Source organism: Anneissia japonica, unplaced genomic scaffold, assembly GCF_011630105.1.
Source record: "Anneissia japonica isolate Jap-2015-1 unplaced genomic scaffold, ASM1163010v1 scaffold287981_len1045443_cov154, whole genome shotgun sequence".
NCBI lineage: Eukaryota > Metazoa > Echinodermata > Crinoidea > Comatulida > Comatulidae > Anneissia > Anneissia japonica.
In genome coordinates this window covers 510,396-526,131 of record NW_022695194.1, presented here as the reverse complement: position 1 = coordinate 526,131, position 15,736 = coordinate 510,396, and the positions used below count along the sequence as shown (strand labels likewise).

The window sequence follows — 15,736 nt, the reverse complement described above, 5'->3', positions numbered from 1 at the left end:
GGAATGTAGACGCGCTAGTGTCTGATCTGATTCTTTGAACGCCGCCTTCGGGAATGTAAACGCGCTGCTGCCTTGTTGAACCAGGGAGTTGGTTGAACGATACATAGTTTCAGCGATAGGAGTCGTTCAGCTGTATTTTAGCAAAGTGTTGCTTTTTTTGTCGTTCACTTCTTACATGTCATTTTAATTTAGTCATTGATCATAATAATAAAATCATTAACTTTGTTGTTGCTATGGCGTTTATGTTTGTTGTGTTATAACAGTTGTTAAACCTTCTTTTTTAAGACGTGCACACTCATTCTGAATGAATGGGCCTGTTGTGGGCCTATCCACTGCAAGACTGTTAATTAACGTAATAATGGGGACCTGTACTTCTACTTTTATTTTATCAATGAATAGGGCGTTTACAGTTTAAAAGTCCTTGATTTTTTAGCAAGGTATTTCGTGTTTAATTGTTGACCAGCGAGGCGAGAACCCTGTTATAACCCACATATATATACTTATATATAATATATACATATACTTTATATACTATATATATATACTGTATATATTATATATATGTACTATATATATATAGAATATGTATAAAGGCCTATATAATATATATGTAGAGTAGTATATTGTATATATATAATTAAATATATATATACACTGTATATATTATATGTATATATATACACTGTATATAGGCCAATATAATATATAAAGATATACAGTAGTATAAATACATCATATATCCTAATTACTATATATATAGGCCTATATATATATATTTGATATTTATCATTTAATATTATTCTATTGTGCATGAGTTCGAGTTTTTAATCGTTTTCTTATTGCGTGTCTAAATTAAAAGCCAGCGTCAACGCAATGATTGGAGGTGTAGAACCAGGGAGTTCCACCTCATGTGCAGGACATTCCCAGGCTAGATTGATATTCTCACGGTCAATCCGTTTTCAACTGCTGTAACCAACCTGTTTACAGCAGTGCAGATTTATAGGCCTAATATTTTTCGCAGGGTCAGTCTGGCCCATCCTTATTTCATTGATAAAAATAAATAAAATTGCTTACCTTTCAACGAAGGAAAGCACTGCCTGTGTAATTAATAGTGTAGTTGTGGTATATCTAGGCTTTACTAGCAAGAGGAACAAGATACTCTCTGACGGAGTCGGTGAACATGGGCCGATACCGCCGTCCCGGTCTAGAATCTCCGTATGCTCTAGTTAGAATCTCTGAAACCTCTTCGATATTTTTGAGACAAAAAATGATCCATCTTTAATATGTAGGGCCTAAATCCTCAACTATAAGACAACTTCAAATTCCCATCTAGGTACCCTTTCTATGTCGTTGGTTGCAGGCGTTCCTCACACACAAGCACGAAGCACACAAAACATGCTAGACCTAAATACTTGAAGTCGGCCTAATGGTTGCTGTTCGTACTCTAAAGTAGACTAGTCTGCATATTCCAGACATCTCATGTCGCCCAACTCAACTAAAATTATGATGGCTCTGGGCAGAGTGTTTAAATGTGTCGGGTCTAGACTAGGATAGTGCGAATTTATATTGCAATGACATACCATGTTCGACATGGTAATTTGCAAAAACAATATTGAGTCCCCAAAAAGCGATTCCAACATTGCATTGATCAAAAGAATACATGTGAGTAGTGACTTTTTCCGTCTGTAATTTTTCAGACATGTGTTGGAGGAGTGTAATTGTGGATTGATTGGGCAATAGATAAATTGATTGTTAAAAAATAATTAGCAGCTTTATTTCTAGAAAAAAGCATGTAGGCTAGGCCTAGTGTCGTTAAGAACGAGGAATTTTAACGATGTTTGAAAGAAACAGAGGCAGCCAGTACCACATTCAAATCACATCAAATTCCCATATTTGTACGATTGCAAAATTGTTTTTCCATAGTGATTTATAATTTCGCTACAGTGTCCAGAATTGTATTGTCGGCTGCACCGATAAGCGTAAATGGTTGCGTTAATTGCGTAAGTAGCCTTTTAGCTCTTAGCGTAAGTTCCGCGTTAGGTTAACACAGCTTATCTAGTTAGCCTACAGTGGGATCGTGGTCTTTTCTTTGGAATTATGAAATAATAATGATATTGATTTAAATAGTGAAAATGCAAGATTCACTTTGGTTAGTATTTATTATTTCGACTTGTTAACATATTCCTATAATTCTCCTTCAGGCTATAGGTAAAAGCATTATTAATCTGTTAGATTTTATAGCCTTTGTTATCATGCATTCCCAAGTGTGTATTTGAAAAATCTATCAATTTAAAATGGTTTTGGTGAATTATTGTAATATTGTAACATACGTATAAGGCTACCCGCATATAAGACGTAACTCGTGTTTGAGAAGATTTTTTGATGATTTGAGATGGTCCCCCTTTCGTTGCAGTAGTCAATTTGCGTGTTACGGATGATCTGCACTAAAGAACAGTAAAATAATTTTTAAAATCTAAAATTTGTATGTCATGCGTATAAGGGCCAATAAAAAAAAAATATTTTGGAAAAAATTATTTTGTTCATTTAAAAATAAATAAATAGTAGGTATTGTTTGTATTATTTCAGTCATGTTTTACTTGGAATATCAGTGCACCACCAAACAACCCAAGGGTAGTATTTGGCTTATAGCAAAATAAAAATATGAAACTGCCCTCTATCCCTCCCTCATCACTTTTCTAGCCTATAGGGGGATAAAATAATAATTTTTTTTAAAGGGCCTTAGACGATCCCCTCCCCTGATTTTTTAAAATTGTAATTCCTTATTTTAAGCCTCGTTATTGCTTGAGTATGCTATATAGGGTACATGCAATGACAATTTGAACAATGGTTTCTCTTGCCCTCCTGTATGCTCTGTTTGATAAATATACAAAGGAACAAGCTGTAATAATATAATAGTATTTGCATTGACAAATATACTGTTCATAGAAATAGAATAGCGTACACTTAATTAGTACTGTAGTATTGTATCGGCAACACAATAACTCAATAACTTGCGTATGACCTACATGTTAAAGAATGACCTCTTAGTGTGCATTATAAACCATATAACTGTAAAATTTAAATCATTAAGTCATTTTAATAAACTGCTGATTTTCGGTACATACCACCATGTTTTTGTGCATTGGAAAATATATTTTTTATTGTGCACATTTGAATTTTTGCCACCAGGCAAATTTTGGTCAGAAAAATGGCATTCATTCTGCTAACTAACACATAATTGAGTATTGAGATATTTTAACTTTGTATTATCATTACTAAGATAGGTGGATTTATTTTGTTCTTTTTGTACTATTAAGTAGTATTATGCATTTAAAAATAGTGTAGATTAAAATTCACAATGGGTATTATAACCAGTCTGGTTGGTTGCAACCTTCAGATAAAGTAATTGTGAATACAGTGCTCCAAATCTCTGAGTATGTAGTATGCTTAGTATTACAACCCTGGCATTAAAAGTATATTTATGACATAAAAGAACTGATTTTCACAGGCAGCATGCATAAGTACTGTAGAAACTTGAAACTGAACTTGAAAGTAAAATTTACTGAACAAATTTATAATCATACAGTAATCAAAAGAACTATAAAAATGATCAAGAATTTTTAAAGATTTGACTGTAATCAGGATATTAGAATAAAATAAGTCCAGTGGCTATACTGTATTTAAAGATAAATAATTATAATATGTTAGATGTATGTAGCACTTGGGGTTTAGCAAGAAAACACGAAAAAGGCCATCCATAATATGCTTTAGTTTAATGCAACGTTTGAGAGATTCAAAGGATATAAAGAATTTACAGTAAGTACTGTAGATCAGTCCCAACTAGGCTACACCAAGCTGAGTAGGCCAAGCCATGAGGATAAAAGTGGAATTCCTAAATAATTGTTGGCCGTCCAAAAGACGGCTGGACAGCTCGCTGGCTAAGCCCTTGGAGTTTAATACCAACAAGACCTAAAAGTGCTTCACATTACTGTATTGCTGTCATACTGGTCATTGGATCGAGCACGGAACACTGTACTTGCCTCACTCAGGAGAATTCCATAATGTGGCAGGTGATGATGTGGAATGAAATAGAAGATGTAGTGATATTTCTAAATACATGATGTGCGCCCTCTATAGTTGAAGTAAAGGCTAGCTTGCTGCATTTTTTTTTGGTTTTCAAAGAATTTTATGGTTATTCTGCAAAATTCACAATTTGCATATTTAAAAAATACATTTTCTTCACAACTACAAGTGTCTACCAAACTACAGTATGAACGGGCGCAAGAAAGCTCTATCTTTTGCGCGGCAATGTTGTTGCAGTGCAAAAAAAATGGAATGTGCACACTAATAAATAGCTTTGTACATTAACAAAAGAAATTCATAACCTAAAAATGTAGTTTACTTGCGCTTAAAAAAAGGTGACATGACCTTGTTATCCCAGCACGTGAATATTCTAAGAACAAATATGCACGACTCTTTCAAAGTTTTATCTAGAAAAAAGAATGAGTAAATATGCAAAAAATGCAAGTTATTTCATAATACAACATGTTAAATGATTGAAGAATTTCATATGATCTTGATAAATAGTTTGAATATTAGACCACAGAATTCATGTTGAATAGCTGCATAATTTTGTCATACCTCTGTAGCTGGCGATAACCAAAAATCCATTTTTTAGACAGTTTTTGATTAAAATATAAAAACTTAATATAATGGACATATCTATACCTAATTGAAGTATAAAATTGCCAGCCGTTGCATTGAAATCTTCAATAATATGATATTCTTCCTAATATATAAATTTAAAGCATTTTTAACCATCCCATTACTACATTGTTTACATTCACCTATAAAATTGTATTTTTATTTTCTCCTCCGTCAGAACTATCTTCTAAATAAAGACGACAACATTTTATTTTTATTTTTTCTGCCCTCTTTGGACAATCTTATAAAAATAAGTTTGCAAATCAAGGTATAAAAAAGTCCTGTCTAAATAATAATGGTAGTTGAAAGGAAAAAAAACGGCTCAAATGAAACAGACATCAGTTATAAGTTTTGCCTACGTGATAAGGTCTTGATTCTGATTTAACTACCTCACAAATTTAGCTTTAATAATTTGGCTTATTTATGAGTATGAATGTACCATAAAATTATGTAAGAAATGGCAGGAATTTTAGTAAATTTAAGTCATTTGTGATTAATGGTTAGAACGTTGCATACTTTTTATAGGAAGTTTATTTCTAGGTATTCATCAATCAACGAGCAAGCACTATTTATAACCATTAATTTTCATACCTTTCCAGTGCATTATTAATTTATTGCAACGAATCAAAACCAAATCAAATCTGTTATTCAGATTGTTACTGCAACAGTACTTACATGATATAAAACCAGAATGTAGTAAAATTATCAAGATTGTTAAAATAATTGATTACTTGGATCAGGTTTTGATTTATATGCTAAAAAGTGACCTAAAGTGACGTCTAAGTTAATTTCATCATAGGGCCTGTTTCTGAAAAAACGTTTTCTAAAACGGTTTTTAAAAAATCGTTTTTTTTTTTCTTCCAGTAGAAATGGTACCACTGACAAAAATTCTTTTTTTTTTCGATCGAAAAAAATGGTTCACAGTTGGATTGTAATGACATGTCTCCCTCCAGTTAAAGACCATACAGTACCAGTGTTACAAGGGTCTTCAGTGGCTTTGGTCTATAATTAAAATAATAAAAATAAGACATTTGTTTAGTTTGGGTCCATCAGAAAATGGTCTTTAATTGGAGGTAGTCTTTAGTTGGAGGGATCTTTAATTAGGGAGAGACTTGTATTTTAATGTAACATGTGATCCACACATTTATGGTTGTAATCCTCTCCTAGATGTGGACGTTGTTGCCTGACTAAATCATCCTATTTCCTTAGTTATTTGTGATCGTTGAGAGAAACGATTTTTAGTTTTTTCCTGGTCAAAAAAATAGTTTTCACTGTTTATTTACTTTTGTATAATGTAATTCCAGTCTGCAATCAGCTTTATAAAATCTGATTATGAGGTTGAGCTACTCTCACACTATCACGACCTACACTACGATTGACACCGTCGTGGCCAGGTCGTGATAGTGTGATAGCAGCTAAGAGCAACTTGCTTGTGACAAGGGAAAGGTCGTGGATGGTCGCGGAGTTTTCAACATGTTGAAACATTTATTGTGGTCGGTACTGGTTGCCGATCTGATTGTAGTCACTCTCACACGTGTCGTAATCATTTGGCTGAAGTGGCCATTACTAATTTCCACCAATCCAGGTCTTACTTCCAGTCGGATACGACCGCAGGTTGGTATGGTCGCAGTGCTAGGTTGCGATGATGTGAGAGTTGCTTTGGTCATGAGCAAAAACAAATCCGGCTGTAATATAATTAAGTAGTTATTGTGCTGCTGTCTGTCGTATGGAAGAATTATTTATCTTTCAGATTCGGATATTCTTTATTGAACAATGTCGTGAGACTTTTTCTTCTGCATAGTTTTACATGTCTAGTGTAATTGCATTAATAATATAATAAAGATTAGAATTATTTGCATTCTTTCATATTTCTCAACTTGCTTTCGATGATTATTATTATATTATTGTTGTTATTATTAATTATCATTTGAACTGCACTTTTTAATTATGAATGCCTATACCAGTACCATTTCATTTGTCTGCTTTAGGGAATATAACTGATTTTTTGAAAATTAGGTTTTTTTTTTTCAAGGATAAATCTAGTTTTCTATTCTGATTTCAGAAAAGAATACAAACATATTTTGGACTACTGTCTCCTTTTGTCATGATGAAAATTAAGATTGCCTTTTTTTAGCAGTCACAAAAATCTAGGCTTTTGACTTTGTTTTTGTTGTTATGACATTGACTTTGGTACACTTACTAACTTGCTCTTTAGAGAGTCCTTATAGACCAATCAAACTTTATCAAAACTTTTCTGATGAAAAGCTGCATTCTGATTGGTTACCTAGAATGAGTGACAATCAGTACATTTATAGTCTGCTAATGGGATAAACCAGTCAGTGATTGGCTGAGCAAGTCACAGGAGTTCAATACTGGCAGTGTGGTGTAGCTTTTAGATCAGTCCCCGGTTGTTGTTGGTCTAATTCTGGTGTTGTTGACTTTAGAATATAGAATTTTTATTCATACTATTTTTGGGAGAATTTGTTATTGATGAGGCTTGTGGATGTATCTAAAATGGAGACACTGGCGTATCAGAGGGTGCCAAGTGCCTTTAATCCAATTGCAGCACATATGGCTTACTTTACAGGTAGGATAATCCAAGTTCGCTTTAAATAATAATAATTTTTTACTTACTATACAGTATTTTATTTTATGATTTAAACTGTAAAGCACATTGAACTTTTTTTGTGTGTTATGCACTCTGTATGTGTAACATTTATTAAATATTTAACAATTAATAATTTTTATTTTCTTTTATCAAAATTTTAAGTTTAACTTTAGGCCTATATTGTTTCTAGTATGTCAGTGTTAATTATCTTGTTTGCTCAATTAATTAATTCAATTGTGTGTGTCATTATTGTATTGGTTGTTGTTTTAATCTTAACAGCAATTGACATTTTTTTTTATTATGAAAAATCTTTCATTAACCCTTCTCCCACCCCCTTCTCAGTCACATCTGTATCTAAAACATGCATAAAAATTTCAGAAAGCCATATTTCTGCTCCTCCCTACATGTAGTTGCTTTCTTCAGAAATTGTTGACGTGATCATAGTGATTGTAAACATGAATGAAGTTATTTTCAAATGTAGTAGTGAATTTTAAAAGACCTGCAATAGCACCTTGTAATTAGACAGTTTTACTAATAGATGTTATAAAACACCAAATCAATTAGCAACTAATGTAGGAGGTTGTAATAAAACCTATTAACTGGGTTCTCCTTGCCCCCACCTCCTCCTGCCACTCCCAATCCTACTTCTTGTGTCTCTAGAAATGTGAAACATTTTTACCAATAATTTTTTTGGTGTGTTTATAGGGCTATTGGCTTAGAAAAACTATTTCTTTAAAATAGATTTTTCAAAGATCAATTTCTTGAGACATTCAAAACTGGGCCCATACAAGAAATGGATTCTTTTATCATGCCAAAGAACTGTTCTTTGGTGGCATGATCAGTCTGTTTTCAGCAGGTTAAGAACAATTTCTCATCTGATGTTGGCAGTCTGATTAATAACAGAACTGATGAGAAGAGTTTCTATCTTAATTCTCAGTAAAAACACACCCTAGGGATTATGGGAATTTGTGTGGATATAGACCTACATTTTAGGCCTATTCAATGTTATTGTATAAAAATCTCACAAAACAACATAACAAAAACACAACACAACAACAACAACATAACATTAACCAACAACAACAACAACAACCACTTAATAAATCCAAACATCAATAGAATAAAGAATTAATCTACTAATATGGTAATTAATCTGTTTCATTTTCATAATATAAAAAACTACACTGTTTAGAAATCTATCACTCCAGATTTATTATTATGCAAATACCGTACAGTACCTCTTAGTGATATCCTAAAATATGAAAACTATTATAGACTTACAGTATGAAGCTCATTATAATTTGACTTATTAGTTAATAACTAATTCATTATCAGGAATCCTATGGCCCATGAATGAATGCACAATACAATTGAAGATGCATTAGAAAATCAAATAACAAAATTAGTCTTGACTAAAGACTTCTGAGCATCATATAAACACAATAATAACAATAAAAAAAAACCACTTTTTTTTTTTGCAATAATGAATATTTTGAAGATTTATTATATTTATACTGAAAACCATGGTTTCAACCTGGTTAGCATACTGTTAACATTACATTTATTATAATAATGTAAGAAATTTTCTAGGTGAAAAAAACTATAAAATGCTTTTTTTTTTTACTGAAAATTAGTTATTATTTCTTACGTGTGCTGTACACACTACACATCTCTTATTTACAATTGCTGAATTACATTGAATAGGCAGTAAATTGATGTTAAAGTACTGTGACCTGTTAACCTGTAGCACCATACTGTTAACATGTTTATGATGTGTAATGAGTTAAGTGCACTACCTATGACTAAACAGTTACCTGTTTATTGCATCAATGCTGTTAACCTGTTTAGAAATTTGAGATTTTTAGGAAACCAGTTAGGTAGGAAGTAGATGAAAGCATAAAGGAAAGGTGTAGTAACCTGCAAGTTTTTTTTTAAATTTTTTTTTTTATTGAACCATAAACAATATTAACCGATTTGAAACGTTTAATGTTGTTATTGTTTGTTATTTATTTTGATATTTTGTGAAAATTGAAATATTATGATTTATGTTTAGCTTTAAATTATTGTATAGCATAAAAATAAAATAATCTTTGTTTAATTATTGGATAGTCATATTGGCCCAACGGTTTTTTTCCCCAATTTTTTTTACAGGTCGGAAAAAATATCCTATTTTTCCTCTTCACCTTTTCATTGGGACTACCTCCCTTATTTAAACTTTTACGCAAAACACCCATAGATGCTGCAGAAATTTAATTAGTGAGACCTTGTGTGTATCTTGTTTATAACACCTTTGTAATGAGCGCTATGTAAATATTCGTGTTATTTATATTATTATTATTCATCCTTAAGCATCAAGTCTCTGAGTATCCAGGACTGGCATACTATATGCCAATGCCACTTTGTGTGTGTGTGTGGGGTACAGTATTCTCAACGTTGTAATGAAAACATATACCCCCTACTTTATACCAAATTTTACATGCCATCGTTTCCCTAGGCAAAAAGGCCTGGGTATTGTAATTAGTAACTCAGCTTTTATACTCTCAGAAAAAAAAACAAATTATTGGCTCTCAATTAGTCATGAACTGCATTTTAATAGATCATCCCTGCTTATTATAGGTCAATATAAATCAGGAATGTCACCTTTTTTGTAAAAAGGGAATTCCCCAGGTAAAGCCTACCCCACAAAATATTTCCAATCTTGTGTAGGAGGAAGTACAGCTCATCTTCATTAAAGACCTTTTTTTGTCAAATTTTTCCTTAAGCATAAATTTACATTGTTTTGAATTCAAACTGCTCGTTTATTTCATAAGGTGCATTTGATGTAGGACATTTAGAGCCTATAAAATTCCTACCATGGCTTGAAGAACTTTGAGCTATCACTCTCCTTAACTTGATGGCAGTGCTAAAGTAAATTGAATCAGTCCTATCCAGCCATGCCTGGCATAGCCAAAATTCCTTGAACATCAAGAAGCGTGGGAAAGTGGCCTGAAGACTAGAGTATGAAGCGCTCCACCATACCAGCCAATCCTCCACCTAGCAGGATGCTAATCACAGATAACTGGGTGACTCGTCGCTTTACACGGGCACCGTGCAAAGTAAGATGAGCGGAAACATATCTAACGCGTATGCCCGACTTCCAACGTACAGTTTCATTGCTATTTGATGAGGTTAATGTTTCTGTAAATTAGCAGGGATGCCATGGTGATGGCATATTTGTAATAGCTAAGTGCGAGTAAACAACATTTTATTAAATAACTTGCTCAATGACATATTGTATGATTCATACACACAGCTGATTGTGTTGATATCCAATGAAATCATTGGCTATAAAATTATATTAATTATAATCAAAATAGAAGCCTAACATATTATGTTAGGCTTATGTCTTTATGCTGCAAACACTTGGATCTTTTTTACTATAAAAATGTCAAAAAATCATTGTTTTATTACCACCTCAAAAATGAGATTATTTTTCTCCTTCACCTGGAAACCATGGCATATACAGTATTCCTTTCTTATGTCCTTCCATCCACCTGGTGGTAGGGAGGGAGTGATAATTTAGGAGTTCTCTTTTATTTGTTTTTTTAGGGTTACAGGACTCCCTCCAAATAAAGACCACTTTTGTGACCGAGGTTTGCATGGTCTTGTGAATTGTAGTCACAGAAAAGTGGTTTAATTGGAGGTAGTCTCTATTTGGATGGCTCTTTGGAGGGCTCTTTATATTTCCCTAAAGCCTACCATATTTATCATCATCGGGAAGAGAAAAAGGGTTATTTTCCCTATTCCACATTAAACAAATTTAGAAGATTTGTATATTGTAGCCTACTGCTGCATCCCATAACAGGTTTATCACAGCCATATTGGTTTGTTTTATATTTTACAGGAGGTGCATCATGGGATGTACAGTAATTACAATGCATCGTCTCAGTTGCTTTTTGAAAAAATTTTTGTCATCTGTAGGTCATCAGTGTGTATTTTAGATTTTTAAAATTTAAAAACAAAAATAAGTTTAAAGCTTTTGGTTAGCACAAGCAGTTGCTACTGTAAACCAACTAGGTGAGTTTATATCTTACCTATAACTGGCAGTGTTTTTCTGTTGTTTGTTTAACTGTACAATAAGTTATTATTTCCTCTTTAATATAGTGCTTATCTATTGAAATTTAAATCATTGATGGGTTTTATCAGGTGTCAAAGTTATAATATTCTATGGTTATTTGGATACATTATCAAAACCTTTTCAAGCAACAGGTGGAAAAAGAAATACCACACGTAACAAAAAAAAAAATTCAAAAAGAAATATTAATTGGCTAACAGTAGATCAGATGGGCTATTAATTTTCTAAAGAAAAGGAAATTATAATTGAAAAAAAAAAAAAGCGAAAATGTGAGTTGTTGCTCATGTGTGGTCGTACTGTATAGTTGATTTATTATTCACAAATTTATGAACCTAAATTAGCTTACTTGCTTCAGTAATTAGTTTCGTTTAAATAGACTGGAAAAATTATATCTGGTGTAGAAAAACGGTAATTTCAGCTGGAAACCACACAAGGTTTTCCTAAATGGCATCTCTTCCTTTCTGCATTTTGTCACGCACCACTTCTAGACTTTGATAGAAGATTTACGAGGCATGAAAATATCAAGCCCAGTTCTGAAGATGTGCCAAGTTGAGTGTAGAACCCATGTGCAACCTCCACCTTTAACCTTTGAACTTGTAAGTTAATGGCACCACAGCAGAGTTAATGAAATTTTCACTGCCCGAGTGATGATTTATAATTGTGTTCATTAAATCTGAGATGTTAAATTTTTCTGCTGATGTTTAATTTTGAATGATTATAATTTTTGTAGGATTCTTTGATTTATTCACTGATTTTACTATTTTTTAAGTAGTATTCTATTAAAGCTGGCTTGGTAATTCAATTTCATTGAATACTTTTATCATTAAAATAATATTATTATTATGGATTATGCATTTTCCTTGATATTTCTTTTAAGACACCACATTTCACATAAATCTAAACATTTTTACTTTGAAGTATTTGCATACTGTACTATAATGTAGATCATATCTTTTATGCTGCTTGTATGATACGCAATGTGGGAAGCGATAGGGTGCATTTTATTGTTTATTAATAAATTACCAAATACAGTGCTCTTTAAACTCTTCCAAATAATGAACATAACATTTTTATATTGCAGGTGATGCCACTATTAGAAATGAATTGAGATCCGATTCTCCAAAAGAACTTCCAACTCGTCTAAACCGACATCGACGAAGTACGGAACGACGGGAGTTAACGCAAGCCCTGAAATTTGACGATAGCCACTTCAAAGGATCAGTATCAAATATGTGCAACACTAGATGCATGGGTACACAAACGTAAGTTATTTATCCTGTATTCTGTTTGCCATACTGTACATACTCAGTACAAGCCCTCCGCTTACAGTAATTGCAAAAATTGTTATAGTAAGTTCGTGGGCTGCAATTGTACCCAGGGACCAACTAGTGCAAATAATCGTAAGTATTTTTGACTAGCCCTTCAGTCAAGATCCCGGGTACTTGTATTGTATTTTCTCTAGGATAGTATTTAACACTCAAACGTCAAACACAGAGATCTGTTTTACTCTAGCTTTTTTTAACTTGAATTATTTGAGTGAAATGAAAAATACAAACATGCACTCTAAATCTTCTGGCAATATTTGAGATGCAATGTACAATTATGCACCACCAATCTAAACATTGAAACGTGAATTTATCTTTTTTTTTGTATTTATTACAGAATATACATTCATTCGAACACATAATTTACCTTGCATACAATAATTTATTCATAAGAGAACAAGAAGCGAGTGAGTAAAATAAAACTGACATTTACTTGCGCTAGGCAGTATCAGATGTCATCATGTGGTTCTGACATTGGTAATAAATTAGAATTATAGCAAAATGATGCATTGAAAAGGTAATTGATCAATTAAGAATATTCATATCAAAAATAATAAATCAAATTTGGTGTAATACAATTTTGATGCATTGTTAGAGAAAGAAATTAAAATAATACATGTTATTTTATTGCAATGCAATAGGAGTTTATAGATTTATCAGTTAGACATTACTCATCAATGATCTGCAGTATAAAGGCCTGTTTATACTTCAACGATAACGATAATGATAAAAAAGCTAAAAAGCAATTGTTCATGTAGAAAATAAAAGAAATAAGAGAAGTTTTTACACTAGAACGATTCAATAACGATTTATCAGTTAAGCGATAACAACATATTTTGACAAATCAAATCAGATGACATCATAATCATGGAAAAGATTTTATCGTTTTTCCATGATTATGACGTCATCTGAATTTATTTATTAAATTTTTTGTTATCGTATACACGATATATTATCGAATCGTCCTAGTGTAAAAATTTCTCTTGTTTTCTATATGAACAATCACTTTTTAGCTTCTTTTATCGTTATCGTTGAAGTATAAACAGGCATTAAGAGGGTATCAAGGGTGTTGCCTTCTTCAACTTTCAGTAAATGTTTTACAGTAGAATAGTGGGCCTACTGCAGTAGGTATGTGGGAGCAGGGTGAAATGCTTTCTTGGGGTAATTAGAGCATGCCTGCAGACACCTGCACCGATATATGTAAATAGAACATTCAAATCCAGGTGCAACATATGCAAAACTATACCAAAATATTCTTCTCAGTGTTTCAGAATTTCTATACAATATTTTGCCTCGAGGAGAAGTTATTGAATTCATACTTTGCGGTTGTGGCATGTTTTTCCTATGATTTACGGTCAAAAGAATTTGTCTTTAGATTTTGATATCATGATAATATTTCAATTAGGTTGCGAAGATGTTGCTTTTAGAATAGGTAAACTTGTGTTACCGCCCACTGTGTGAAGAGTTACCGAGCCTATAGGCTAGGTACTTGGTATGTACGTTTATGATATTTATTGATTCAAAGCCTTGGAACCTACTGAGGTGCAAGTCTTTATAATGCTACTGTTGGTTTAGATGCGGACTTGACTTGAAATCTAGACCACATTTCATTATTTTGGTGTCTGACTATTGTGATAATCTGGAAAGCACTTAAAGGGATTTAGGTACATGAAATACTGTATGTTCAGTAAAGACTCAAGAATATCAAATTTATGCTACAATATTCTAAATTAGAACATAACTTGTAAAAACAATTTTCTGCATCATTATAACCACACTATAGGCCTATAATACTCTACATTCTCTATTCTACCAGTTATTTGGTATTTGGAGTTCAGACCAATTAGAAGCCTATAGGAACCAGACACCATTAGGTTTGGAAACCACAACTTTGATTGACCTTTGTGGTTGATGATATCAAATGAGTCATATAATCCTAAATATCATCAAATACCTTGATGAATGCTATTTTGGTGTTTGTCAGAAAAACAAACTATAGAATATCCTGGTACCACCCAAATTGCATGGGATTTCTATTTTTAGTACGCATGGTTTTTACCTTAATATTGGAAAAACAAGTTAATAAAAAATGATTCTACAAATAATGTTTTTGTTTTGTTATAACAGTAGTGAATACTTATGACCAATTTTGTCCTTTTTGTAATAACAACAGTAAGCTTTCTCGAGTCATAGCACATGCAAAATAAATCTATTCAAACATTGTAAAATCTGACTAACAAATTCTGCATAAATTTAGTTTCCATTAAAGTTTTGGAACTTTTTGCACTATCATTGACAAAAGGATATTTTATTATTAAGGATGCATTAATTATTTATATCTTTCCAACATGTCTTGCAATCATTAAATAATGTTCGTGAAGCAAACTATTTGTTGATTGTGGAGTGGATGTGATCTTCAGCAAAAATGTTGCTGTATATTGAGTTGCATCTATTACTGTATATTCAGATAATATGAATGACATTCTGGGAATATAATATTTTGTGGGTGGTTTATACCTGGGGGATCCCTCTTACAATTAAAAGGCAATTTTTTAGCAGATTCTCTTTTCCGAAGCCAATAATTGATTATTTTCTGAAGTACAGGTATTGGTAGAAATCGTATAAATCATGCCCCTGGGCTTTTAAATGAGGAAATGCTGCTACATAAAACTTGGGTATAAAGTAGAGGGTCGACCATTGGCATATTCAAAGAGTTTCGAAAATGTGGGGGGGGGGGGCAGATGGGAGCACAAAGGTGGTTAGATGAAAAGACACTAGCTCACAAAATAAGGTGATTTAATATGTACTGTAGGTCATTGTGGTCTACTATAGGCCTACAAATATTACACATTAGTAATCTAAAAAATTATCATATTTTGAAGCTCAAATTTCAGATGTGTTTCTATGAGAAGTTAGTGCTAAGTAAATTAATATCTTCTGGAAAGCTTTAACTGTCTGTTTTATTTACTTGATGGTGATGTTCAT

The 15,736-nt window shown here is 32.4% G+C and overlaps 1 protein-coding gene across 2 annotated transcripts in view; it reads left to right on the top strand.

Moving 5' to 3' along the window:
* The window catches only part of LOC117101398 (transcription cofactor vestigial-like protein 4), a 36,584-nt gene that overhangs the window by 9,971 nt on the left and 10,877 nt on the right, over positions 1 to 15,736 (top strand). Inside the window, exons 1-2 of one of the 2 annotated variants that reach the window (XM_033241377.1) lie at positions 7,036 to 7,291; positions 12,508 to 12,688. In XM_033241377.1, the coding sequence (XP_033097268.1) occupies positions 7,195 to 7,291; positions 12,508 to 12,688 (278 nt within the window). In that variant the 5' untranslated portion in view covers positions 7,036 to 7,194. Of the gene's footprint in view, positions 1 to 7,035; positions 7,292 to 12,507; positions 12,689 to 15,736 lie in introns of those variants that run through there. The other variant, XM_033241376.1, reaches the window with a different exon arrangement.